Source organism: Rhinolophus ferrumequinum, chromosome 2 (assembly GCF_004115265.2).
Source record: "Rhinolophus ferrumequinum isolate MPI-CBG mRhiFer1 chromosome 2, mRhiFer1_v1.p, whole genome shotgun sequence".
Taxonomy (NCBI): Eukaryota; Metazoa; Chordata; class Mammalia; order Chiroptera; family Rhinolophidae; genus Rhinolophus; species Rhinolophus ferrumequinum.
Window position 1 is genome coordinate 87637670 of NC_046285.1, and position 27447 is coordinate 87665116.

General features: G+C 36.5%; 1 protein-coding gene across 2 annotated transcripts; it reads right to left on the minus strand.

Annotated features, from left to right (window-relative positions):
- Nucleotides 1-510: 510 nt before the first annotated feature.
- On the minus strand, nucleotides 511-26703 carry C2H21orf91 (chromosome 2 C21orf91 homolog). Of its 2 annotated transcripts, none has more exons than XM_033135207.1 (5): nucleotides 26639-26703; nucleotides 25288-25421; nucleotides 5060-5599; nucleotides 3966-4028; nucleotides 511-2537 (listed from the first exon to the last, which is right to left on the minus strand). In XM_033135207.1, the coding sequence occupies exons 2-5, from the start codon at nucleotides 25412-25414 to the stop codon at nucleotides 2371-2373; spliced, it is 897 nt and encodes a 298-aa protein (XP_032991098.1). In that variant the 5' UTR covers nucleotides 25415-25421; nucleotides 26639-26703; the 3' UTR covers nucleotides 511-2370. The 2 variants fall into 2 exon arrangements, with proteins under 2 accessions (XP_032991098.1, XP_032991088.1); XM_033135197.1 differs by lacking the exon at nucleotides 26639-26703 and adding an exon at nucleotides 26352-26469 and having other exon boundaries at nucleotides 512-2537.
- Between the last annotated feature and the right edge of the window lie 744 nt (nucleotides 26704-27447).

A 27447-nucleotide genomic window follows, 5' to 3' on the forward strand; every position in this document is an offset into this window, starting at 1 on the left:
CCGCGGGTATTTTTTAAGAGCACCTTTCCTTTGAAGAGCTTAAGTATCTAAATGGAATAAATCAGAGTCCCCGATTAAGACCTTGGTACATGCACAATCCCATCCAGTTGTTCCAGACTCATTAGTAAAGCTACATATTTGCCACAAATTCTTTTAAGAAATAAGAAAATACTTTCTTTGGGTAACACTGTTGTGTTCAGGGCTGCACCATATGGCTCACCTTCTGGAAATATGCTACTACTGATACCAAATGCAACACCTCCCAAAATTTATAGCTGTCCCTACGTGATCTAAACAGAAGCACAAGGTGTGCAAGCCAATGGATGGTGACATTCTTAATGAATTATGCCCAAAGAGAGTAAAGTCAACTTTGAAAATGTGACCACAACTACTACCATGTTTCCCCCAAAATAAGACCCAGCTGGACAATCAGCTCTAATGCGTCTTTTGGAGCAAAAATTAATATAAGACCCAGTCTTATTGTACTATAATGTAAGACTGGGTCTTATATTAATTTTTGCTCCAAAAGACGCATTAGAGCTGATTGTCCAGCAGGGTCTTATTTTGGGGGACACACGGTAGGCACTAAGATACTAGCATCATCTGGAAGTGTCTTTATTCAACTTGTAAATTTACAGAGATTTTGATATTGCACACATTCAATTTAAAGCTTATCAAAAACTAAGGCAATGCCTCCCAACACCCTGGATTTTAAATTCATTTTGGATTAATCAAAGATTCAAGAGAAATTGAAATCATCTTTCAAAAGCTCTCTCCAAAAAAAGCACTTACGTCATACTTCAAAACCAAACAACAAAAGTCAATGAGATATCAAGTAATACTCTCAGGCAAATTTAATACATCTTAGCATTACAAAAAGTTGTTTCCTATTAGTTTGAGGTGTTTCTTTGCTTAGTCAAATACTATATTGTGTTCAAGACGAAAATCAGACCCAAGCCAGGGCAGGCTGCCAAATTTATAGAAGTCATTCCTTCTTTATATACGAAACTGCCAAGGTATGGGGCTTTTCTGTAGGTTCTTTCAAGCAAAGGATCTTATGTTATAAATACATTCTAAGCACCAGCTGAAAACAATTTAGAGCCCATTTTAATTCTGCATTGGTTAAAGCTTTTACTATATACTACATTATTAAAAACTTATCTAGCTGCTTGAGACAACCTATTCAGAACTCTTTGGAAATGTCACAACTTATATGAATGAATATCCTTTTCAAAACGAGCTTCTTTTTTTGAATTAGTTTTGTTTTTTTGTGTCAAGCAGTCTTCTCTTGACCTTTCGATTCTAAAGTTTAGAAAAATACCTCAAAAAGCTTTCTGATGTTGGTAACAGAATTTGGACAGTTTAAGGATTCTTGAACCTTTATCTAAAGAGGCACACAAAATAATTTTAATTTTTTTCAAAGATGGGATAATTACTTCACAGCACAATTTGAAGACAGATATTATATTGAACTTGGAAATGAGGCATGACTTACTCTGTCCAAATTCTAACACATCAAAGTCAGTAGACTGAAAGTAATCATGAAGTAGAAGAGGCTTTTACTTCTATGGAGATAAGTTGACATACCAAAGCTAGATTAGCATTTTTTTCCTGAATGAACTCAGAACTGCTCGTTAGAAAAAAATATTTTATTTTGTTGTGTATTTGCTTTAAAAAGTTATTAATTCTTCTTTCATAAGAGTTATTAGAAGTCAAACAATTCAACTAGATAGATTTCTACTCCAAAATACATTTATCTTTGGAAAACAAAGTTGTAAAAACAGTGTATTAAGAGAATAAAATGCAGTGAAATATGGGTAACATATTCACACACGAAGGTGTAAATATAACATAGAGAGCCATTCAAATAGACATTTATAAAGAGAATGGAAAGGTACCTAAAATAGCATTTATATATAAAATTTTCATATTAAAATATTGCTCATAATAAATAAGAGGTGATATGAATTCCATTTCCCTCTTAAAATTTATCTTTAGTAGTTCAGACTAATCTAAGGAGTTTGGTAACCTTCTATTGTTTTGAAAGTTGAATTACATTAAACCACGTTTAATAAAATCACGCTGTAACAGTATATTTAAGTAGTCACGTGTGGTAATTAGGGAGGGCCATTTAGTAATTAAGGGGAAAGAAAGATTCCCAAAATAAACCAAAATGATTAACCCTAGAAGAGTAGAGTGTAACGATCCACTGTATTTGACAAAGATGTTAATACTGCCTTTAAGCTTTACAAATTTAATGACCATGAAAAAATGGACCATAACTTTCTTCAACTTCTTCAGAGCCTGCATGCTAGGCAGAGCAGAGCAGTCAGTCCGTGGCAGGGCCTAGGCAGTGGGTGCCAGCTGAGTTCAGTTGTTTATGGGTAGGTGTGACTTCACCCCTGTCCGCCCCACTTGCAGACAAGGTAACTTGGAATAGTTCTTGAGAAGCTGTTCGATGGCAACGTGGCGGACATGGAGCTCTGAGGCCAAAGAATCTTTTTCTTGCACCTGGTGTGTTAACTCTTCAAAAACTTCTGTAAAGATTTAAAAGGTAGTTCCGTTTTTAGTACACAGAAAGCTAATCCTGTGGTTCGTATTTCAAATACCTAACTGAATGCACTGGGTGCATGCTTGCAATGACAGTGATTTGACACCAAGGAAAGAGCTGTGTTTTGAGCATCCTAGGATGTTGACCACTTTGCACAGCGAACTGGAATTCGGAATTCCTCTTCTCCATCAAGTGAAACTTACTAGTCATAAGCAATGACTCTACAGAAGTGCAGCAGAAATGGCAGTTATGTCTGAGGCACTTTTCTCAATGTGAAATATAAACAGATTAAGTCAGTAATGTCTGATTTATGAAAAGTTAGTGTCCGTGAGTACCTAGGTCTGGAAACATCTCTAAGGAGTTTTGGAATCAGACTACCTGGAATATTTAATTTTTGTTCCTACTTGTAAGTCTCAGGCCAGTAACTTAAATTGTTTTAATTTTCTCTTATGTGTCACCTCAATCAGAGTAAGCACTCACAGGGTTCTTGGGAGGATTAAGTAAGAATCATATTTGTAAAGTACTTACCACAGAATAAGTACTTGATAAATGTAATATTGCTATTATTCTTGTTATTTTATTATTCTGAGAGGCTGTGTGGCCAAGAAAGACCACTAGCTTTGGAGTTAAAGAGACAGGGAGAGGTCAGAACCTTTAATCTGTTACTAATTGAATGCGTGATCTCTGTAAGCAACCTCACAATCTCCTAAATGCAGGTTCCTCACTTAAATGAGAATCAATAGTTAAAAAAAAAAAAAAAAAAAGAGACAGTTGGGGAATCTGAATATTAACTGTTAACTGTTGGTGTCACTATCACATTTCCTGGGTTTTTTCCCCCCCAGATGTGATAATGAGGTTGTGATTAGCTTAAATAACATAACGTTATCTTTCAGATAAAATCCTGAAGTATTTTGGGACAAAACAGTATGTTGTCTGGGATTTGTTTCAAAATAATCCATGCTGGGGTGGGACGGGGAGTGGGTGCAAGTAGAGATGAAGGAAAATTAGCTATGCTTTTGATACTAGTTGAAGCTGGTGATGATGGGTCAAGAAGCACACTGTACTATTCTCACTGTGTTTGTACTATTCTCACTGTGTTTGTGTTTGAAATTGTTCACAATTTAAACTGTGCCACAGAGCCTGGCACAGTGCCTGGCAGGACAGTAGAGTTAATAAAACGTTAGTAAGAAGGTAGAGATTAAGTTGAAGTCTCCATTCTCACTTAAAAAAGAAAAACCGATTTCCCCTGCAGTTGATAAACAAGTTGTTTTCTTATTCTTTTTGCTGTGGAAACTCTAACAGGTTCTAATCCCACTTCCAAATTTAAATTCAGATGAAGCTAATGGTATCCTGTCATAGGATTTTCTGTATCAAAAATTTTCACATACAAAAAACATTCACACTGATTCTTTACCCTCTATTTGCTGTCGGAGCTTTGCCTTCAGTTGCTTTACCTCACCGAAAGTCATCGAATTCACTGAAACAGGAAAACATACTCATTATTACAACAACCTGGGGAAACAGGCTGCCTCCATCACTAACACAATCTCCTCTTTACAAAAAGTATTTGTCCTCATCTGCCAGCCTAGCATTCAGCGGTACCCTAGGATTCATTCACTTCTGCAGTGTGGAGTTTTCAAATTCTAACCTCAACCCCACAGTTATAAAGCGTTTTTATATCACCCCCAATACGCTTCCACCTGAAACAAGCGTTTCACCAAAAAGTACTTCAGATTAGGTCCACTGGATTCTGATATTAACTATTTTGTTTCACTTTTTAAAAAGTGAGTCACTAACCTATCAAGTCGATTTTGCTTAAACGTTACTAAATAGTTCATGATACACAGTCTGAAAAACACTACTGTAAAATACTCTGGAAATAGTCTGAAAAACCAATTTGTCTATCTAGTTATATAACATTAGATAATTTGTATGCAGAATCAAGAAGTTGTATTAAAAATAGATCTGTGGTCCCTTCTAGCTCTAAAATCATTTGATTTTAAGCCAATTAAAATGATCTCAGCTTCTGTGAGTTTTTGTAGATGCAGACTGAATGAGTCACTTTTCCAACTTTAAAATAACACATTACCTTTAGCCTTTAGTAAAATGTCAGATTTTTGCTTCCAAAATGCCACCCCAGTCAATTAGTCTTGCAGGGATTAGCAACGTGACAATATGTGTGTGAGCCAATGGTTGAGGCTGTATTTCTAAACTATATGAATGCTGAACTTTCCAATTCAGTTTGTTGATTCTGTTTAGCTTAGTAATTTAGAATGGCAAAACAAATGATAGGGCTGTAGACTTCCAATGCTTAGGACACACTAAGGACTATTCCAGAACTGATGGAGAGATTTAAGACATCTCCTTTTTTTCTAGGGTGAACCTGTCATTTAAACACTATTTACCAAATCTATAATTGTACAGCAAAATTCTTGATACGCCATATATAAAAATATAAAAAAACCCCAACAAGACTCCATCCTTCAGCTTTCTCCCCATTTTACTTACATTCTTCTCTGCTATAATGTGGGTGCTGAGTCTGGACGTTAGCCTCTGGATTGGAGATTGTCTCTTCTTTCTTCTGTGCCTGGTTGTGACTATGAGGCCACAGTACACTACTGTGGCACACAGTGGCACCTGAGTCTTGTAACATCGCAAGCCCAAAGTCTGTGCTTTCCCTCTGCTCCAATATTCTTTGTGTGCAGTGTGAGACGCTACCTGTACCTCCCCCTATCCACTTTGCAGAATACTTTGGTACTTGGGAATCAAACGGTGGGAGTAACTTTTTATCTGGATTATGCCTGAAATTAAACAGGTGATGCTGGGGATTTTTAGAACATTCAGAATCTGAATCCACATCCTTATTTTGTGCATATTGTACAATCCAGTTTATCTTCTTACTTAAAATGGTTTTAACTTCTTCATAATAAGTATTTTTTGAAAGCTTAGATCTAGGACAATCCTGGTTTGCAATCAAATGGTATTTTTCAAAGCAGTCTTTATGACCCCTTAACGATCCAGTGTGCAAGAGATCAGATTTTGGTACTCCTATAGGAGGAAAAAAAAAAGGAAGACTTGAGAAAATTTTGTTTTTCGTAAGTTGCATTAAATACATACAGATCTTAGTAAAACACAGAGTCATTGATAGTTTATACATCAGAGGGAAAATGCTAAAGAATATTGGTATTAATAAAATAAAATATGGTTTAATAATTTCTGCTTCAATTTAATTATACATTCAGTAATATTAAAGTCTTATGAATAGCAAACCTTTTTAAAGACTTAAAAGTTCAATTTTAATCTTAGTCCAGAGGCAGGTTACTGCATACAATATAAAAAAGTACTACTGAATTAGCAATTTACATTTACAGAAACTTGGCCGTTGCATTATAATGCTTTCTTCATAATCGTCCTGAAGTACACATTGCAAAAATTTCTATTATAAGGCTCAATAATAGAAATGATTGACAATTTTTTCCCCCAACAAAAATATAGTTAGTTATGTTTTTACTGGGGAAAGATAAACGAGAACCAGAAAAATACACATTAATAAAAGCCTCAAAAAAGTCAATGAACTGTTTAGATGTATTTTTTTTAGGTATGAAAGCATCTAAAATGTTTTCACATTTGTTTTATATTTACCAAAACTTTATCAAGATAATCTTATAGAAAAAATGCATTACACAGAATTATTTTTTATATAGCAGTCAACTCAATTTGCCAAGACACAATAGCCAGTATAATTCTTCAGTTCCTAAGTGTTCATTACACACCATAAATGGAATAATACATAGTAGTCTAATTACACTTTTATATCTCATCTTTTCAGAAAAGCTTAAGTATGCTATCTCAATTTTTTTTTTTTATTAGTTTCAGGTGCACAAGACAAAGTAATACTTAGACGTTTATCATTTATATCCCTCACACTGTGTGAACCCCCACCCCATCCACTATCCCTCTGACATCGCACAGAGCCATTACATTTCCACTGTCTCTATTCCTAATGCTGTACTCCGCTTCTTGTAAGTATATACATACATATATACATATATATACACGCACACACACACACACACACACACATAAAATTATAGTTGGCATTCATTATTGTTCAGCTTCAGGTGTACAGTGCAGTGATCAGGCATCAATTGTTTTTTAAAATATAGAATACATTTTCAAATATACAGAATACATTCATACATTTTCTAAGTTCAAGCCATAAAGTCAAAAGCAGTGTTCTTATATTGATGGTGAATAGGGATGTGAAGCTAAAAATTAATGCCTGCCAGAACTCCCCACTCTAAATCTGCTTAGCTCTGAAAACAGAGTAAGTGGAGAGCCACTCAGGTGCTGGGTTAAAAAAAAAAAGGTTTAGCTGACTCATCAGAAAAAAATTACATTCTGTATTTATCCTTTGTTTAAAAATTGAAGTTGTAACAATTTTCTTAATTGAGCTCCGAACTCTGCCTAACAGTAAGATAATGAAGTATCTGCAATTTAATGGTACTAAAATCAGGTCTAAAAGTGCTTGTGAAGATTAATTTATTCTAAAACAATATAATATCAGACAATGGTGGGACCTGCTGAGATGGCCAAAACTGGTGCTAAATGAACTCTCTGTAAGAACAGGTGAACAACTGCTCTCATAGGTAAACTCAAACATCTATCTCAGCCTTGTTTTTTTCCACTGAGCATAAAAATTGAAATTAGGATTTCATACACATTTACCCTTTTGCTACTTGTACTGCAATTGTGTGTACACACACGATGCCAAAAATATGTATACATATTTTATGAAAGGAAAACTGTATTAAAATTGTAATACTCGATATATACACATAACTTCTGAAATTACAAGAGGTGCTCAAAGTGGTTACCATCAGCGTACAGACACTTCTAATTACGGCAGACTACTGCTTGAGTAACGTTGACCAAAGTGTCCACTTGTATACATTTTTTTAGCACCCCCGATACATTTATATTTTTACCCGTTATTGTCTAATTAGGTCAAATTTCCAACAAAGTTAAAATAGTTTAGTGCAGAATCGCAAAGTTCCATTTGATAGATAACCCAGTGCACACCTGGGTTATCATAAAGTTCATAAAATTTGCTTATGGGAATAAAAATATTAAAAGTTATTATGTTTTAAATCATAAATAAGACAAAAAAGAAGTTGGTGTGAATTATAAACGAAATAAACAGCTCCATTCTGCTGTTTGATTCTAATACTTACTGCTCTAGGTACACAGCAGATAGGGAAAGAGAACTTGAATCCTGCCTACTTCACTAATTTTGGAAAATTTTTTTAAAGAGCTTCCTGACTCCTATAAACTCTTAGGTCTCGATGCCAACAGATGGCTAGCCTGTACCCCCAAACAGTAAATGGTCTCATTCTCATCCCACTGTCACAGCTCTAATCCATGTAGCAATGATTTAGCTGTATCTAAACATTCGAAGATTCTCCTTTAAGTCTATATGAAAAGAAATTCTTTAGCATATAAAAAGGGTTCTAAACTAGGCTACACAAAGTAATTAATTTTGCTGTTAAGTTTTAAAAATTTATTTAGACACGTTTTAAAAATCTGTCTAGAAATTGTATTTAAAAGGATAAAAAATTATGATATTATACAATGAATTTCCTCATATACCCGTGCTTCAACAACAGGTCAATAAAATAGATGTCTATTTAAAGCATAATGTGGACTTGTAAATTAAAGCTTTTTGATTCATTGTTGTTTCTTAGTAATTCATGTAATATAACCTTTCTTTCTCCAGAAATAATTTTTCTTTTAATTTTTACTTAAATCCCAAAATGAATGCTAGGAACCCAGACAAACACATGATTTATGCATACAAGTAATTTGTTGAGATGAACAGCAAAATCAGAGAACCACAATATTCAATTTACTGTGAAATTATATAAATGCAACTACAATTTCAGATTCTTTCAGACACTGAGAAGAATGTCTGAAAAAAGACATGATAAAGTGTCATGGGCAAGAGTTCTGAATACAGTATACATTTCCACTTAGATGTCCCACAGGCTCAACTCGTGCTGCCCAAATAAACAAACCTCTTCATTCTCATCCCGAAACCCAAACCAAAGTCTCTTCTTGAGTCTGGCATCACCAACTGCTTAAGGAAGAAACCTGGGAGTCCTCCTTAACCGCAGCCCCCATTCTCCTGGAGACATTTGCTGTCCACCTTACTAGACTTTCCTCCCCATAAAATCCAGCAGTACATCCCAAATCCTGCTTCACTCCATCACCACGCCCCACGCCCCCACACTAGCTGGGGCATCATCTATCTAGTTTCCATTTCCTCTAAGAAACCTTTTCTAACCAATACATCTGAGTTAGTTCATCACACCAGGTTTTCCAATTGCCTCTTCACTGGCCTTTAGTTCCCGCTAGAACATAAATTCTGTGAGAAAGGAGATTGTATCTGTTTACACACATCCGCAGTGTCATAGTGCCTGGCACATATGAGTATGCAAGAAAAAGCAGTTAGCTGAATAAAGGAAAATTAAACTTATATTAAAAAACCAAACCAAAACGTATTACCAATTATTCAAGATGTAATACAATGAAATGTTTTTGCCTATCCCAGCAAGGGAACCAGAATGTGCAGTTTTGCCAGGCTGCTCAGAGGTTAATTAAAGGCATCTTCTAGTGAAGTTACTCCTATACTTACTTTAATGGGCCATTAGTCTGACTGATGAGTAGCACTGATAGAGATTGCATTCCTGTGGCATCATTCAATCTGCCAAGCAAAATCAGGAACTTCTACTCAATTATGCATTTTTAATAGGAGTTTATATACACTGAATATACAAGAAGGCTGTTTTATATAAACTGCAGCTCATTCATCCAGATCTGTACCGCTCTCTTCTATAATTTTAAAAGTTGACTGAGTTTTAAAGTTCAATTTGAAAATATTTGTTTTATAAAGTTTAAAATATCCCATGCAGTAGCAAATGACACAAAAAACTTAAATACACTACTTCATATACTTAAAACAAATTTTTTTAAATCTAGAAAGCAAAGTAAGTAGCTTACTTAATTTGTATCAGCAATATACATGCCATTTTATAAACTCTTGAAGTGATTTTGTTTTTTCCACCTCAGTGGTTCAAATATAAGAGAAACAACCATTGCTATTTTCAGAGATCACAAGTTCCCTGACTTTTCAATTTTAATTGCATTCACAAATGTAAACAGCTCTGAGCACTAATTTGTTTCCTCAGCAGCTTTTGAAAGGGAATGAATCTGAATGCAATTAAATGAGTGATACTTTTGAGGAGCTGAGTTATAAGGAATTCCAAACCAGTTCAACAAAAACTGCACTACAACTTGCTTACTAATAAAAATTTTGAAGGCTAATGTAATTGACATCCTAACTATTATGAAAATTGTAAAACATACTTCAAAGATGTCCATGTAACCTTTTTTGTCGTGAGGTCATTATTTTTAGACAACCAAGATCTTAAATGTCAACTATAATTGCTAATTTTTTAAAAGTACTAGTTTCTTTTGGATTCAGAGGCTTTTTAGAAATTTACATAGGCAGTACATTTCTGTATGAACAGTGGTATTTTAAAAATGTTAAGCGCTTCCTATTCAATAGTTTATTGTTTCCTACTTCATCTCTGATTTTGTTATACCATTCTCACATATTTTGAGAACCCTCCTACTAACCCATCTGCCTTGCTATCACCATTTCTATTCTTTAAGTCCCTCTTTAAATTCAATTTACTTTAAGAAAACTTGGTTAAACCCATGGAAGAGCAAAAGCCACTCAAATGTAGACTTTTTTTTTTGGCCACCTACCACTGTCACCCTTTTAAAATAAGAGTAATTCCATGCTTATATTTAATCTGCCTATCGTAGTAACGATTTTTTTCCCCTAATGATATTGGAAATGGCACTAAAACATAGTCACAAAAACCAAAACACTTAACAAGTTCTATCACATGTCCCATTATCCTTGGCTTTTCCCCCTAGCCTCCTGAAGATCTTATTTATCATTTGGTGGTAATGAGGTAAGCTAAGCAATATTTTCCTGATGGTTTACTAGTTGGTTGTCACATAGCACCATCTCTCAGCTGACTAAACTCCCACTATATGGCTTTGTAGTTCACACATGCTTGAATCATATCATCTGACTACCTTATACATGTTCTCTGTCAATTACACTTCCCTCTGAATTTGATTACTATAGGAGGTGTGATCAACAAGTACGGTGAATGCTGCTGCTGAGTGCCATCCACAGAAAGGCAGAGATCTTCAATATGGGAAGTGGTGCGTCAAACCTTAGTGTATGACAAGTTTCATCTTGTACAGTGCAGTCAGTCGGGTGTGAGCTACGGTTGAGAGAAAGTGTGTTTTAAAGTGTGCTGTAAATCATCCTGCATCAGGACAACACTCTGTCACACATTGCTTCTGGTATGGCAATTTCTGTCAAATAAAAACATTACAGTGTGTCCTCATCCACATCTTCACTGGATCTGGCACCGTGCAACTTCTGGCTCTTCCCCAAAGTCATAATGACCATGAAAGCTAAACGTTTTGAATTGATCCAGGACCTCAAGGCAGCCATGACAGTGCAACTAAAGACACTCACGAAAGAGGTCTTCCAGAACTGCTTCAGAAAGTAGCAAGAGCGATGGGGTAAGTGTGTTCGAAGAGAGGGGGCGTATTTTGAGGGTGATTAATGGCAATGTGTCTTTTACTGTAATACATTTTTATTTAAATATTCACCATATTTTTTGATCACACCTTGTATTTCATTTCCCAATCAAAGGGATGGCTTCATGTAATTTGGTGTTCCACAGATACAGCAAGTATGACCAGTAGTTGGATGTAAAACTGTAATACTTGTCATCACATTGGTAAAAGACTGGAAAGCTCTAAGGGAGCAAGCAGTTTAACTTTAAACTTAAACAGAATTAGAAAACTGGCAGTACTGGTTTTCCAAATGGTGGGTTTTTGTGTTCCTCCTCAATATTTAAATAAGGCAAGAAAATTTAGTCATGATTTAAGTTCAAGGTTAACATGCTGTGAAAAAAGTTTAAACATATTGCCTTCAAACATGACCAACAATTTGTGCAACAATCCACACAGTCCTGCTTCAAAATCTTTTCTTATGAAGGCTCACATTTTGCCCAGCTTAAAGAAATTTTCCAAGAGTGTTTTCCTTTTCATGATGATCTTACCTTAGTTGTTAAAAGAACAGGCACCTGCATGTTTATGTGCTGCTCATACAGAAGTAATCTTGAGCTTCGAAGTAAGCTGGTGTTAATTGTAAAAATGGGAGGATATCTGAACTTTGTTGTACTAAGAAAGACTCAAAAGGACTGAGATGTTACTTCTTTGTTTTTGAGGACCAGACTCCCATTTCTGGTAAAAGGAATAGGGGAAAAGCACTGTTACAGAGAACTGCCACACCCATAGTCTGAAGTCTGGATCCGTACTGCAGACAAATTTTGTTTAGACTATTAAAAAAAAAATACATTTACAATTTTTAGTCTTGGTTTTTCTTAAAAACAAAATCAGAATATCTGGCAGCAACCAATTAGTAATGAGAAGCAGCTACTGGCTGAAAACAGGGCAAGTGCTCTTCAATTCAAACAGTTCTTATCATTTCCTTCATGGGTGTGCAGGTACCTCTGGCCTAGCAAGCTCTGCAGCCTTGTCAGTTGGTTAGGTAACTTACACTATACTAAGGTTGTGCAGTGACACAGGTCAGGATTGCTTCCTTGTAAATACTGCTTGTTCCAATGATGCTTTGACACTCAATTCAACCAGGCTACTCTATATCTGATGAATAAGCAGCAGCCAAACCATGATTCAATTCAAATATACCTATTTCCAATCACAGCCACTCAGTGATTGTACTGCCATCGGACTAAAGGTAGATTAGACCAGAGGTGAGAAGGCAAGGATGGACGGTCAGAGTGCTTACTTCCTTTCTAAACCCACAATAGGACAGATTTCTACCTCGTGGAAATTTTTATTGCTTGTCTTACGTGCCTTAGTGAGTACTGAGATGAAGAGTGCTCCATTCCCCATCCCTTCATGCCTTTAGCTAACTCAGGAGTCACTTAAGAGTCTGTCATGTACAAGTACCTAACATATTATTTTAAAAGTATTAGGTAATTGTTTATCTCTGCATTGCTAGCAGATGGAATTACTGGCAACCACACCAAGCCAATATACAGATGGGTTCAGCAAGTTGTTTTTCCATATTTTGAAAATCACTGCCCTAAAGAATGATACACCAACAGGTGGTCTTTAGACAGATTTCAGCTTAGAGATGTTTATTCTATTTTAAAGTTTTTGTTGTGTACAAGGATTAATCAGTTAAAGTGGCTTAATCCAATAATTATAAGGGCAAATTTCAGTGAGCAAGGAGCAGTGAGAGAGATAATGTTAAAAGATAAACCTCAACCTTAAATAACCAAGGAAGCCAGGGTAGAACTGAGTTCTTGTGTTGACAGGCGTATAAATTGCAAATGACTTGCCGAAAAAGAAAACCTCTTTCAATTTTACTTTTTCATTAGAACAGAAATTGGGGGAAACACACCTACATAACAACTGTTTGTTACTAACAGGGTACTACAAAAATAATCCACACTCAATTCTAACCCCTAATGTAGTTACCTGTTTAAAAATGTCCAAAAGAACTTTTTGTGACAATGGACATGTTGTATAGGAGGTGTGATTAAAAGATACAGTGAATGTTTAAATAAAAAAAAATTACAGTAAAAGATTTATTGCCATTAATCCCCCTCAAAATTCTCCCCCTCACTTCAAACACACTTATCCTATCATTCTTGCCACTTTCTGAAGCAGTTCTGAAAGTCCTCTTTTGTGAGTGTCTTTAGTTGCTCTGTTGTGGCTGCATCCATGTCCTGAATCATTTTGACTTTGGGGAAGAGCCAGAAATCTCACGGTGTCAGATCCAGTGAATACTGTGGATGAGGACACACCATAATGCTTTTGTTTGACAGAAATTGCTGTATCAGCAGTGATATGTGACATCATGTGTTGTTATGATGGAGGATGATTTACGGCACACATTAAAACACACCTCTCAACCGTAGCTCACACCCGACTGACTGCAGTGAACAAGATGAAACTTGTCACACACTGTTACTAAGGTTCAACGTGCTACTTCCCATATTGAAGATCCCTGCCTTTCCATTGGATGACACTTGACAGCAGCATTCACCATATTTGTTGATCACAGCAGAAAGGCTCCATGTCGCACACTGTTTCTGGTACGGCAATTTCTGTCAAATAAAATCATTATGGTGTGTCCTCATCCATCTTATCCACTGGATCTGGCACCATGAGACTTCTGGCTCTTTCCCAAAGTCAAAATGGCCATGAAAGGAAAATGTTCTGAATCGATTCAGGACATCAAGGCAGGCACGACAGAGCAACTGAAAACAATCACAAAAGAGGACTTCCAGAACTGCTTCAGAAAGTGGCAAGAACAAGGGGATAAGTGTGTCTGAAGTGAGGGGGAGTATTTTGAGGGTGATTAATGGCAATGTGTCTTCTACTGTAATAATTTTTTTTAAATTTAAACATTCACCATATTGTTTGATCACACCTCGTACACTGAAATTTAGCTACTGTGGTCAAGGAACTAAAGTTTTCCCTTTAATTAATTGGAATTTGAATAACCACAAATTGGACAGGCTACCTAATTGGACAGGGCAGTTTGTCCACAGGTTTTACATTAAGCAAAAGGGTATTTGCAACGAGAACATGATGGAAGCTGTCCAGGTTCTTCCATCTTTTTTCTGGTGGTCCACTACGAAATACTAAGCTCATAGTAGCAAAGAATCTTAAAAGCTGAATTTGTTTTTCTAGTACTTAAATTTATCAAATTAGACCAATAATCTAACTGACCCAAGTGACCCTCTTTCTACTTGTTCCATTTCCCCCAACTGAATGTACTGACACTTACTCTAAAAATTTTTGTGTATGAAGTTGTCATAACAGACTCCTAAAAAGCTACTCAAATTAATTCTAATGATTGAATTCTCAGTTTTAAGTATCTACTTATATGTAGCACATGGAGACACTAATTTGCAGGGAAAAAAAAATCTTTTCTAAAGATAGACAAGGTTAAAAAGATACATATTACTTAAACAAAAGAAAGCCTGAAAAGAGTGGTTTCATAATAACACCAGATGAATGCGGAAACAAAGTAAATTTATAGGTTTGAAAGCAAGAAATGTGTTAGCCCCATAAACTCTTTCCCTTTCATCTCCTGAACAGCTGTCTGCCCAATTAAGGTTCTACATTTTCTTACAAATAAGAAAAACAAACTGAAAAGCTGCCGTGAAGCTCTTTTACAACCTTAGTTTTGCATCTCAACTTCTTTGCATACATTTAATCACTGTTCCTGAAATTCTAGTTGACTGTTGCTTAAATAAATGCTTTATAGCTGCATCTAATAAATAGATATGTACTAACTAGTAAATTTGAAGGCATTTGTAATTTAATCACTACTATGAGTAATGGTAAAAATTAAGGCTGATGGGAAACAATCACTACAACTCACCAACCATTTCATAAGAAAAACTAAAGCTAAAAAAGCAATGATAATTGATGAATCATACTACAAAATGCTAAAATAGAAATATTTTGACCGTGTTATAATTGCATCATAACAATTCTAGAGTAAAAAGAACTTGGATCTAAACAAAAGAAACGGTGTACTGTAAGATTTTTCCATTAGGAAATAAGGTTGTTTTTTTTTTTTCCCCCCTCCAAATGGTTGATTTCATAGTATTAATTCAATAGTAATGGAAGACATTATAACAATGTCTGGACTTGACTGCAATTTGGGACAGACCTCTAACCCAGAAGTCTTCCTCTGGGAATTTAATCAGACATGCAAAAAGGATGTATATATAAGAACATTTTAGTACTGGTAAATTGGAAGCAAACTAAACATTCACTAATGAGATACTGGTTAAATAAATTATGGTACAATGGAATGCAACCTTTAAAAAAAAAAAAATCAATGTGGTAGAATTTTACCTACGAACATGAAAAAGATGTTCCTAACAGATTAAATGAAAAGGCTGGTTATGAAAAAAAAATATGTAGCCTGATTTCATTTCTTAAAACACAATTACCACGAGTATGCACATGCATACGTATGCGTGCATACCACCCGTACATATACTCTACTGTAGAAATAACTGAGAAAAACCAAAATATTAAGAGATTATTGGTAGATAGGTGGGACTATTAGTCTTAATATTATTTTTGCTTCCTGTATTTTGATTTTTCTGTGTTAGGCATAGTTTGCTTTTTCAATGCAAAACAAAAGATGGCTATAAAGAAATACATTTTGGTTTGGGAAAGAACATAGTGTTTGTTCTTTAGTCCAAGACACACTAGTCTTTATGTACTGTACTGTACGTTCCAATAACTAAGTGAAACAAAAAAAGATGCTTAAATGTTAAAAGACATACATACTAGCTAAAATTCTGAATTTCTTTTAAGATTGTGAGAATGTTTAGGCTAACAATGTATTATATCTAGCAAAGAATAGTATTTAACCTTCAAATGAAAGCAGTCTCCCTCCCCCAAAGTAAAATGATAACCACACTATAGTTTTTATCTGGCAATTCTTGTTGGAGACCCAAAGACCCAAAGGGAGTGAGGAATAAAGATGCTGATAACTGAACACAATTCACATTGTTGATAAAAAACAATGAAACTGGTGAAAAGGATGTGCTGACCAGCTGCTATATGAGGGAAATAGCAGCCAAAGCAGAAAAACCTAGTGAAAATCAACTCATAAAAAGGTAAACTCAGGATAAATTCAAACCTCCTCCGTGTACATAAAACATTAACTTACTATGTCAATGGAGAAGCTGCTTACTATACCAACCAATCACAGCAATCTTTTCAGCAGTATTTCACCCTTTCAGATGAGAACAAAACCCTTCTATATTTGAATTTAAATTAATACTAACATTTGCATCACAAACTATATTTACCAAAAGACTCCTATAGTCAACGTCTGGTGTGATCCTCACAGCGGCCCTGTCAACATAGGCAGTGATAGTATTTCTCATCACCTCTATGAAATACACGTACTCCAAAAGGAAAGTCGTTGCAGTATACTAGGAGGAAGGACAAGTAAATGGTGTTTAGGACAGAGGAAACTAGGTAAGCAAGTGAGAGAGAAGGGGCAGGAACTGGAGGGAGGGAGTGGGTGCATGAGACTGGCTTGTGGAATGACTCTGGAGCGGGAATGAAAGATGAAGGTGGCCAGTGAAGCAGGTACTTACTTGTTCGTGAAATGTCTATGTGTCATGTTAGGGAGTTAACAGCTTAACCTGATGAAAATGGCGAGGAATCAACGGAGAGTTCTAAGACAATGAATGGCATGATCAGATCTGTACTTTAAAAGATTTTTCTGGTGATACTGAGAGAGAAGAATTGGGAGTGTGGGATAGTGTGATGGGGAAAGGGGGAGTAAGCCTATGAAACTAAAGTGGGTCTTGAGGTAATATTGGCAAGAAGTAATAAGGGCCTGGGCAAAGGTGTAGCAGTTGGAATGAAAAGCAGAGAACAGACTGGAAATAATCAATAGGTCTCAGGGACAGACTGCATGGGGGGCGGGGAGTGGGTGGGAGGAAAGTAGTGAGGGTAACAGATAAGGGCTGCTGTTAGCCCATAGGCCAACTTGCAAAGGCAAATTGGAAAACCATCGCTGCCAGGGCACACAAGTTGAAAAGTAGAGCTTAGGTAAGATTTCAGCCCTAATTCATCTGTGCACCTACACAGCTCTACATGGAAAGTCCTAAAGAACCTGGAACCATTCAGTCATTAAGGGAAGTTTTTCAAAGTTTGGTCCTTAGACCATCTACATTGAAAGTCAGCTGGGATTCTTGTTAAAATGCAAATTCCTAGACTCAACTCTAGACCTACAGAATCAAAATCTCTGGGATATGGAGCCTGGAGTTCCATGTGAACCAAATATGAATGAAATATAAAATGCATGGGTATATGGAAGTAAGGACGTAAATTTAGTTTGAGAAACTTAACTTCAAGACACCTGTAGATTATCTAAATCAAGAAGTCAAGCAGGCAGTTAAATCTACAGTTCTGGCACTCAGAAGAAATACTGGGCCTGGTGTTATATTTGGGGAGCTTCATTAGCTTGCAGACGTATAGCTGAAGCCACTGTGATGAAAGAAATAGATGAGTGCAATGTGAGAAGAAAGACAAGGACAGAATTAAGTGAAAACACTAGTATTTTAGGGACTGGTGATAGGCAATGAACCTAGAAAGGAGACAGTAAAATAGGCAAAAATAAGAGGCAAGATTTCAGCCAGAGTTATTTTATCACAGAACCTATGGAGTTGAATGTTTTCTGAAAGAGGAAAATGTTAAATGTCAGGTACTGAAAATGTCAAGAACATGAAACTATTTATTGCATTGACTACTAGGATGTCACTAGTGAAAGAAAAGGAAGTTGGCAAGTTATAGGGATGCTGAAGAATAAGTTGGGAGGAGACAGAGGAGACCTTGAATGAACACTGCTCTTGCTAGAACGATGCTAAGTTTTAGGGAAAGAGAGTCAAATTTTTCCCCCTTGGCTTTTGGTTTTCTTTTAAATATGGGAGACAGTAGCATTTCTACCACTCTATCTTTTTGGTCAATCTGCCAGGGGACAGAGAAGAGAATTGTAAGCAGGCAAGATGATGAGTCAGGGTAAGGTCAAACAAATAAGAGAGGTAAATAAATGAATTAAGAAGACAGGCTCTAAGAAGCATGAAATTGTTCTATTTCCAGTCTCACCTGGATATAGAATCTGAGATTTTAATTTCTTTCCCAAAATACTTCGACTGATATTATCAGACCAATTTCATTAATAAATAACTGGTAACCTAAAACTGAGTTTTCTGGAGAACTTTCTGATACGGTATATAGGAATTATATTTTATCTATATTGTATTTATTCTACTGCTAGCCAAAATGTTGCTTGACATTGAATTGAAAATTAATTGTTGATATACTGAAAATAATCTGGTGAGCCAAAGTAACATGGTCAAGATTATGAAGGATACTTTATAAGTAAGTAACAGAAATGTTTTCAGGGCAAATACTAGTAATACACAGTGTTAGTGAGGAAGTAGGAAGAACAAAAAAACTTTAAAATATGTTACACTGTCCCCAATACTTAAAGATAATAAAGATCCTCTTTAATATTTGAAGATAGAAATATGAAAGTATGAATAAAAGCATAGTTCATGTTGATTTTGAAGGACTCCCCCAATAATACCAACAAACTTCCTCAACATATGGGCTCTGTTTTCAAGACTGACTAGCAATTATTTATTAATTAAATTTATTATAGATATTATTCTTCCAGTTATGAGATTTAGATATTAAGTGTCATTTAAGTATATTTGTATAGCACTTTAGAAGTTAGAAGGTACTTTTACTGTCTATTAAATTTAATCTCCATGTCATTATATAGGAAATGAACATTAAGTGTGAATTTTAAATAAGGTAATATATGGAAAAATATATCTGTGATTGAATGAATGTGTCTAAAAGTTGCTATGGACTCAACCACATAGCTTTAATTCTGAGATTTCGATTTTGGTGGGTATACACAAATCATTTTGCCTTACTGTTTTATAGTTTAGACAGTAATGGCAAAAAGCTACCAGAAATACATACTCTAGTTTAAAATTATTTGTAAATAAACAGACATGGTTCCCTTGTCACAAACTATAAATTCAAGGCTTAGTGTTTGAGTTTATTCCCCTTATCAAAATCCTAACAGATGGTGTGCCAAACTGGATTAGAATAATTTAAGTCCACTCTAACTAGAAATATAGTCGGTAACAGTTTTATAATTCTGCAATGTTACTTAGCCACTTTGATTTTAATCAGTTACATTATCATGTATCACCCTATTTTTGAAATTCACACTTAATGTTAATTTCCAATATAATGTAGAGATTAAATTTCAGGTGCTGTAAGAGTATGTTCCAACCTCTAAGGTCCTATACAAATATAAAGTTATGTTGTCTTCATATTACATTCAGTAATAAACACTGGAAAATTTTCTTAAATCAGGATGTCAATAGAGGGACAATATTTATACTATGTACTAAATATTTCTAAAATGTTCTATTGATGTTAGCAAAGTTTAACGTTCATTATCTTCTAGACTCAGAAACTAGAAACCTCACTTCATAAATTGCCCATTTCTCTTTCTAGAAAGTGCCCCAGGCTCAGCTATTGGGGCTGTTGAGATGGTGCAATTCCAGGAGTGGAGCTGACATTCTGACTTGTGTTTGCAGACTGTCTCCACTGACTTAGAACCCTATTCCCTCCTGAGAAGACGAATCGGGGTAGTATGTCAGCTTCCAGTACATGGATGGTTGGAAGGACAGCAGCAGTGCTAGAAACACTAACTCGTGACCAGGTGACACCTGCCTGATTCTGTAGCAAATGTCAGTCTAAGGCTCAACTAGATTGTCCCTGTCATGTGTGTGCCCTTTTTCTTCCTAGTTCTTCCCTCTTCTCTGATAATCAATCCAAGAGTTCTAAAAACTATGTATTTTTTTATTACAATCTGTATGGACACTGCATCATCCTACTCGTTTGGTCATCGAAACTGTATTTTTGGATATTTCACTGAATGTGTGTATTAATCAAATAATAGAAGTTATTTTTTACAATTAAGCATCTCTTGGGACCTAAATTTTGTTCAATGAATATTCACATTTGTGTAATTCATCTCTAATTTTGAGTTCCTTAACATCTCCTTAATTCTTAACAGTCCACGTAATTACGTTTGGAAGCAGAAATGACTGAGGCACCTGGGCTTTTTGGAACGAGACCTTGGATTTCAAGTCTAAGCTGTGTGATTTAGGACTCTACTCACTTTACTCATTCATCAGATTGGGATAACAGCTAACATAGCATCTAACTTGTATAGTTGCATTTTATTTCATCATTATTTGGATTTCCTGTTATATACAGCTAGACTTAATTCCTAATGGATATATCTTTCCAACCCAAATTTGTGTACAATGTAAATTTTAAATTTTATAATTAGAAATCTTAACAAAGTTAAAAGAGGATAAAAGTTGGGAGGAACTAAAAAGAGGCCACCGTAATTAGGACAGGATTAGAATCTGGAACCTGGCTCCTCATATATGAGGTTGTTAGTTAAATTACAAGTCTTCACTAGATGTTGTTAGCCTACTTTCAATTATTTTTATTTTAAAATATTCTATAGTTTTATCACCAATTAAATCCACTTTCTACTTCCATTTCTGCTTACTCCTGTCTAAATAATGAGGTTTTGCTATTGGAGCCATTTTAAAAGTGCTCAAAATTTATTTAAAGTAGCATTAAAAGGCAGTTAAGAAAAAAAAATAACCTGTGTCTGTATTTCCACGTATATCAAAGATAGCTGAGCTAAAGTTCAAAAGTCACATTAAGTTTCATATTTAAAAATGCTCTTTTAGTTAATACCAAAGCATGATGTCTGCCTTTATGGGAAATGAGAAAGAGGCTAATACCAGACTGAGTTACCTGTATACAGCTTCCCTATCACACGTGGTGGCCCCCTTTACCCAAGTGGAAAGATGCTAGTGCGTCAGAAGCAGGACAGAAGAAGAGCTGTTGATAGACTGAGGAGTCTTGCCTTCCAAATTAAATCGAGGATTTAATATTGAGATTCAAATTGCTCCCTGACTATTGACCATGTGAACAGCGTATAAAGTCAAAGACGCAGAGAACAAGAGCCAGATTAAAAGTAAGACTGGGATCACCAGTGCGTTAACCAAGAGAAAATACCTTTAGATTTTTCTTGCTGGAAAGATTACTAATGATCTGAATTTTGGTTGGCTTCTAGAAACTTCAACAAATTAGGGGAAAATGAAGACTGAGATGGACTACACAGTCCAAAGTGGACCAATATGCTTACTAATGGACTAGCAAGATAAACTTACACTGGATATTTTGCTTGGCATAAGGGAAATTGATCCAATCTTATGAAAAAGTTTATAGAAAAGAAAGCAAATCATTAGAGGAAGGTAGAAATATGGATTATTTGCATAGCATTTTGGCACAAAACGAAAACAGATAGTTTCATGAAGTAACAGACTGGAGTCCTGCATCTTTTTTCCCCTTTAATCTCATTTCTGACTTGGTTACATTACAGTTGAGTTTCATTACTGGCTCCTGACCACCGTGGGATAACTTCCTCGCAGTCTCAACAGCTTAGGATATGGTAGCAATTTGGTCACTAAATAACTTTAGAGATTTTAGCACAATGAACTATGATGCACATTAGTGTATTTGATCGCAGACCCATAAAAAAGTTGATAGTGTCTTAAGGCCAAGGATAGGCCGTAAGTATTAGGAAGTTTATGTGTCTGTCTCCTAGTACCAGAAGTAAATAAGTTATTTTAATGGTGAATTATAAGTACAAAAAAATGAATTTTCCGAACATCTGAAAAAATTTGAGTCTTTAAAGTACATTTCTTGGGTCCTTACATTATATCACCTATGTCTCATGAGTATATAAAATGTAAGTACCCATTTCTTTATAACTACTGTAAAGTCACAGAAAAAAGGCAATTTAAGAGTCATCCCAGAATATGAAATCTTTCCTATGAGATTACACTATCTTTTATTATTTCTCTTTGCTCTTTTGTCTTCATTTTACCAATATATGCCTACACAGAACTTTTAAACAGGAGGCCATTTGATTAGACCAGTTTTGATCTGACATAAGCAACAATCCAAAAGGTATAAAACATTTTTGTTTACTACAAATGTGTGGACTCTTAAAACTCCTAATTGTGCACTGAAAAGTAGCTTAAAAATTCCTTAAGAGAATTTTTAACTAGCCTTTTAGCTGGAAAAAAATGAATAAAATGCTTTAGAGTAAATTTAGCCATTAGTTAGCTAAGAAACCAGGCAGCAGCAGCATTACCATACACAAAGAAGTTATACCAAACTAGTTAAAGCTAAATTTTTTTTTGAAAGTCATTATTTTTTAAAGGCATTGTTTTTTTAAAGTTTCTCTCACATTCTAACATTTATTGACTGGCATTGTGTGGAGAACTTGGTAGAAGAAAGAAAACTGCAAAAACATTTAAAAATGTTTACTTACATAGCAAAAAAAATATACCTTGTTATTTTTAGGATGTGATTACTTTATTACCGCTTTTAAAAATTGGTTTCCAAAAACCTGTATACTGATATAAAAACTAAAATTTTATGGAATTCAGGGTCCTCTCATTTCCCTCTTTTTCCCTCCCTAAAATGTCTAAGATTTAAGAATAATCTAATGATACTAAAATGGTTACAATGCATTAGCTTATCAGTGTAGTAAATATAAAAATGTATTATATTTGCGAGAACTTACTTCAGATAAATCAAGAAAATCTAATTCTAAAATAATTTTTCCCACAAAGGTTTAATTGGCATTAAAAATGTAAAACCTTGAGTGTACACAGAATATAAAATAGTTCTAATTCAAATTGAGAATTGTTTTGTCTATTAAAGACATTATTTCAACAATGCAGGACTTATGTCATGCTTATACAGAGACAGATGTTATCAGAGATGAAATATTTATTAAGATGTTACCTGATGAATATTTGTATTTTCTCTATATAGTGACTGAGAACTAGTTAAAAGGCATACCAAAAAAAGCGTAGAAATGCAATTGTGAAAGTTTGGATTTCTGTAGAAAAATTCTATCACAGCATGAATACCATTAATTTAGCAGGAAGCCCTGGTTAGGAGAAAATGGCTGACCAAATAGCAAGGGCAGTCAATTAGGATTCAGGAAAACAGGTTCCTAATATTCGCCCTATCAAATGAAATAGCTATGGACAATAGATCAATGGAATTAAGATCACATACTAGAACCAGACTGCCAGGCTTCAAAGCCCAGGACTATCAATTATTGCTGTGCAACTTCAAAATGCATTTCTTAGGTCTCAGAGCTCAGTCCATCACCTTTAAGATGGATAAAAGTAGCTATCCTAGAGCTATTTTGAGCTGAACAAGATAATCCGGGTAAGGTGCTTCCTCAGGACAGGGCCTAGTACAAAAGTGCTCGTAATGAATGCCTAGCATTTACCAACAGCTTGCCATCACTAGAGCAACCTCCGACAGCCCAACTACCTGGCTCTCAGGTGCCTTTAATGTAAACTACAGGTTTGAGCTGGAACATTTCTAATGCTTTTGCCCATCTAAAATTAAAACCTACAATGTAACAGTACAGGGCCAACTCTAATTCCAAAGAAGGTAAATTTATAATCTTTCACTCTAGCACGATTAAGGACATAGTAATTTAAATGCTACAGAAGAATCGTATTTTTAAGTCATGCCCTTGAAAGCAGTTTTAACTGCTACACCTACTAAAGTCAAAGTTATACATATTCTATGAAACCCACAAGAAATCCACGATTTTCCATCAATTATCATGGTCAGCAACTACAATTCTTCCAAGAGAATACTGGCAAAACTGTCGTAACCAATACAACCTTAAACAAAAGATGAATGCATATAATTAACTCTAGATGCTTTTAGTAGTCTAATTATGGTTATAATTTTGACTTTCACTATAGAATATCTAGAACAATTTCGGAAAAATAAGTCCTAATGGGCATCTCAAGGTACATAATCCTAATTTTCTCTGTCTCTCTCTCTTTTTTTTTTCTTACTATAGGAACATTTCATATCTCCTAATAGAAAAAGTAATGAATTTTTCCAAATGTACAAACTAGCAAAAAGAATGAAATACTGCTTTAAACTACCCAGAATCTAAGGTTCTAACAAAATCTCTACTGATGTTACAATTCAAAATTCAAATAACACGCAAACTTTTTTATTGCTAGAATATTAACATTCTTTTTATTGTAACTCAAATATTTTAAAGAATCAGTTTTATCACGATAATGTCATTAAAGAAACATATCCCACGTTTCTTGGGGGCAAACTATTGATATCCACAGACACATTAACTGTGCACTAATCCAAACACTTTGAGTAACTAATTTTTTTTTTTAATATTTGGAGAACTCTTACAAGCTCTCAGAGATACTATTCAGAAATTTTAAAAGCCTTTTTAGTTTTAAAAATTAGTGTGTGTGACCATTGAAAAGAGGTTATATAAAAATTTAAATGTTTTTATAGGTAAGATAGGACTAGGGAAGAGTTCTAGCTCACCTCTGTCAAGTATTAGCATGGTAGGCCAAAGGATTAAAATTACGTTTGCCCATCAATGTAAATGTTTGGTTATGTTAGTTCTTAATATTAATATTAAAACAAAACAAAACAAAACACACCAAGCCCGCCCCACCACACACACACACACACACACACACACATGTGTATTAAAACCTGACAACAAGCTCTCAAACCAGAAAACACGTTTACCAGTCAATATTCATGCCTCATTTTAACTTTAGCAAAAATGGCGTTAGTACTAGGGGAGTTAAAAAAAAGCCACAAATTTCTCTTAAATCCATGGCTGTGCTAACTTCAGCTTCGTTTCCATAAATTTATCTTTAACAGATTTCCATAATTCATATCTGGCACAATCTCCAATCATTCAAGAAATTTTAGTTTTACCCTATAACTAGTTCACATAAAGTAGCTGTGTAAAGCTCATGCCATAAAATGAATATATATTCTGTCCTTACCCTCAATATTTAGTTCAAAACAAACGTGGCAGAATTGGAGTGTTTCTTTGTCTGTTCCTAGTTTACAAACACTGCAAATGTTGTCGTCATTCAAATCAATGTTTACAAACTGCTCCTCTTCATTCATAGTGTCCCTATTAAGAAACAGAAAAGGAAAGTTACGCAATTTCAGGAACTTGTCGTTACCGCATTATTAGGAACTTCTAGGAAGAGAGAAGACTGCTGTTCAGTTCATCTAATTCAACCGCCCCATCAAACATGCATCGCCATACTTATACCTCAATATCATACTTTTGTTGTGCAAAGACACAAACCTAGTAAAACTTTGCTACAGGTGACACTATGTCTAAGTGTCTTTTCTGGTCCCATACCTCATTTGGTTGAGGAGGAGATCTGAAGGAAAGCACTTTGCGGGCATTCTGGTCCACCCTCCTCCCCACCCTCGACCACGCACCGAAAGAGCTTAGCAGCGAGGTCTTTTCAGCTGCCAGGGTCTGTCAAACTACTTAACGCTGTTAAATGCAGGAAAAACGACCTGTTTGGGACACTGCTTTGCTAACTTCATTGTGGGAACCTTAGATGCATTTCGCTAACTCGGCGTAGCGAGGCTTCCTATCGAAGATCGGGGCAGGAAAATGCACGTGGAAACGCGAACACCCGGGGAGGGCGTCCCTCCCGCGTCCTAAGCACCCGCAGCGTCCAGAGCCGTGTAGCGGCTCCACCGTGCGGGTCGGGCTCCGCCGGAGGCGAGGTGGCCAAGCCGGGCAGGGAGGAGCCATGGGTTCCACTCGCCCGGGGTTTTCTCCCATCCAAAGAGGAAGCGTCCGAGGGCCACGGCACCGGTCCGCCGGACTCAGCGCTTCGGGAAGCCAAGCCCCTCGTCCCGTCTCCGGCGATGGGGGCGCCCGCCTGCCCCTCAGGGTGCCGAGTCCGTCTCTCCGTCGGTCCGCCGGGGGCGCCTCAAGCAGAGCAGCACGAGCGGCCGCGGGACACGGAGCGCGAAGGCGATGGCACCGCGGGGCCGGGACGCAGTGGGGTCGGGGGTAAGGGCGCAGGGTCTTTACCGTCCAGCTCCGCGCGCCGCCGGAGCAGTTCCGCGCGGCTCGGGCTCCTGCACTATTGTTTCCGGCCGTAGCAAAGGCGGCCGCCTTCGCGGCGGCTGCCGCGCGCTGGGCCCCGCCTCCTCCCGCCCGTGCCATCCCTGGAAGACGCTGGGGGTGGTCGCGCGGCTGAGGGCAAAGCTGCGCGGTCGCTCGGCGGCTGTGAGCCGCCTTCTCCCCTTCTGCCCCGACGCCGCCTCTGTAACTCGGATTTTCTCGTGATTCCGCGTCTCCCAGCGCGGTTCTCTTACCGTTCTCTGGTACGTGGCTCCTCATACGCCCCCTCCTCAGACAAGGAGATGGAGGAGTCCGTTACCACCTCTCCCGTCAGCGTAGTGGAAACTACAGCCCTGGGGCGGGGGCTGCAGGACGCCGGGGCAGGAAAGTGACGAGTGGATGGGAGAAAGGGACAGAGATGCGTGGGTAGGACTTTGTTTCAAATCAGCAGACTGAAGCAAAAATAGTATCACTGGACTTTGAGTTAGGTGTCAGTTCAAGTATGTAATGAGGGAAAAGTTCGTATTTCAAGTTTGGTATTTAGGGGTAATATTAAATACAGAAGCTTATATTTTCCAGATTATTTTTAAAATGGGGCGTCCCTCTGTTACAGTATGGCACATTCCTTGACGCCCACGGGGATAATCCCGGAGCCCCACCTCTTATTTTAGGTCCCGCTCCTTTTAAAAACTGTGGTCCATAAAATCTTGTTTTGCTCACTTTGTTTGACGTTTTAAGTCTTTTTTTTTTTTTTTTTCAGGTTATAGTTCCTGCAATTACTTTCACTTCCATTTTCTATCGTAATCCTCACAGGAGCCTAGAGAGGAGAAACCGAAACCGTTCTCTCATTTTGCCGCCTCGGGGTGATAATCCAGATTATGAGTTAGTTAGAAACAGCTAGGACTTGAACCCAAGGATGCTGATGTAAATGAAAATCACTGTTATTTTCCAGAGCATCATAAGCACCTGTATTGGTTATATTCACAAATTGGGGGTTTGAGTTGTCAATCTACATGTAACTAATGGTAGGAATGGATTCCATAGGTTTTGAGAACTTCTAGAC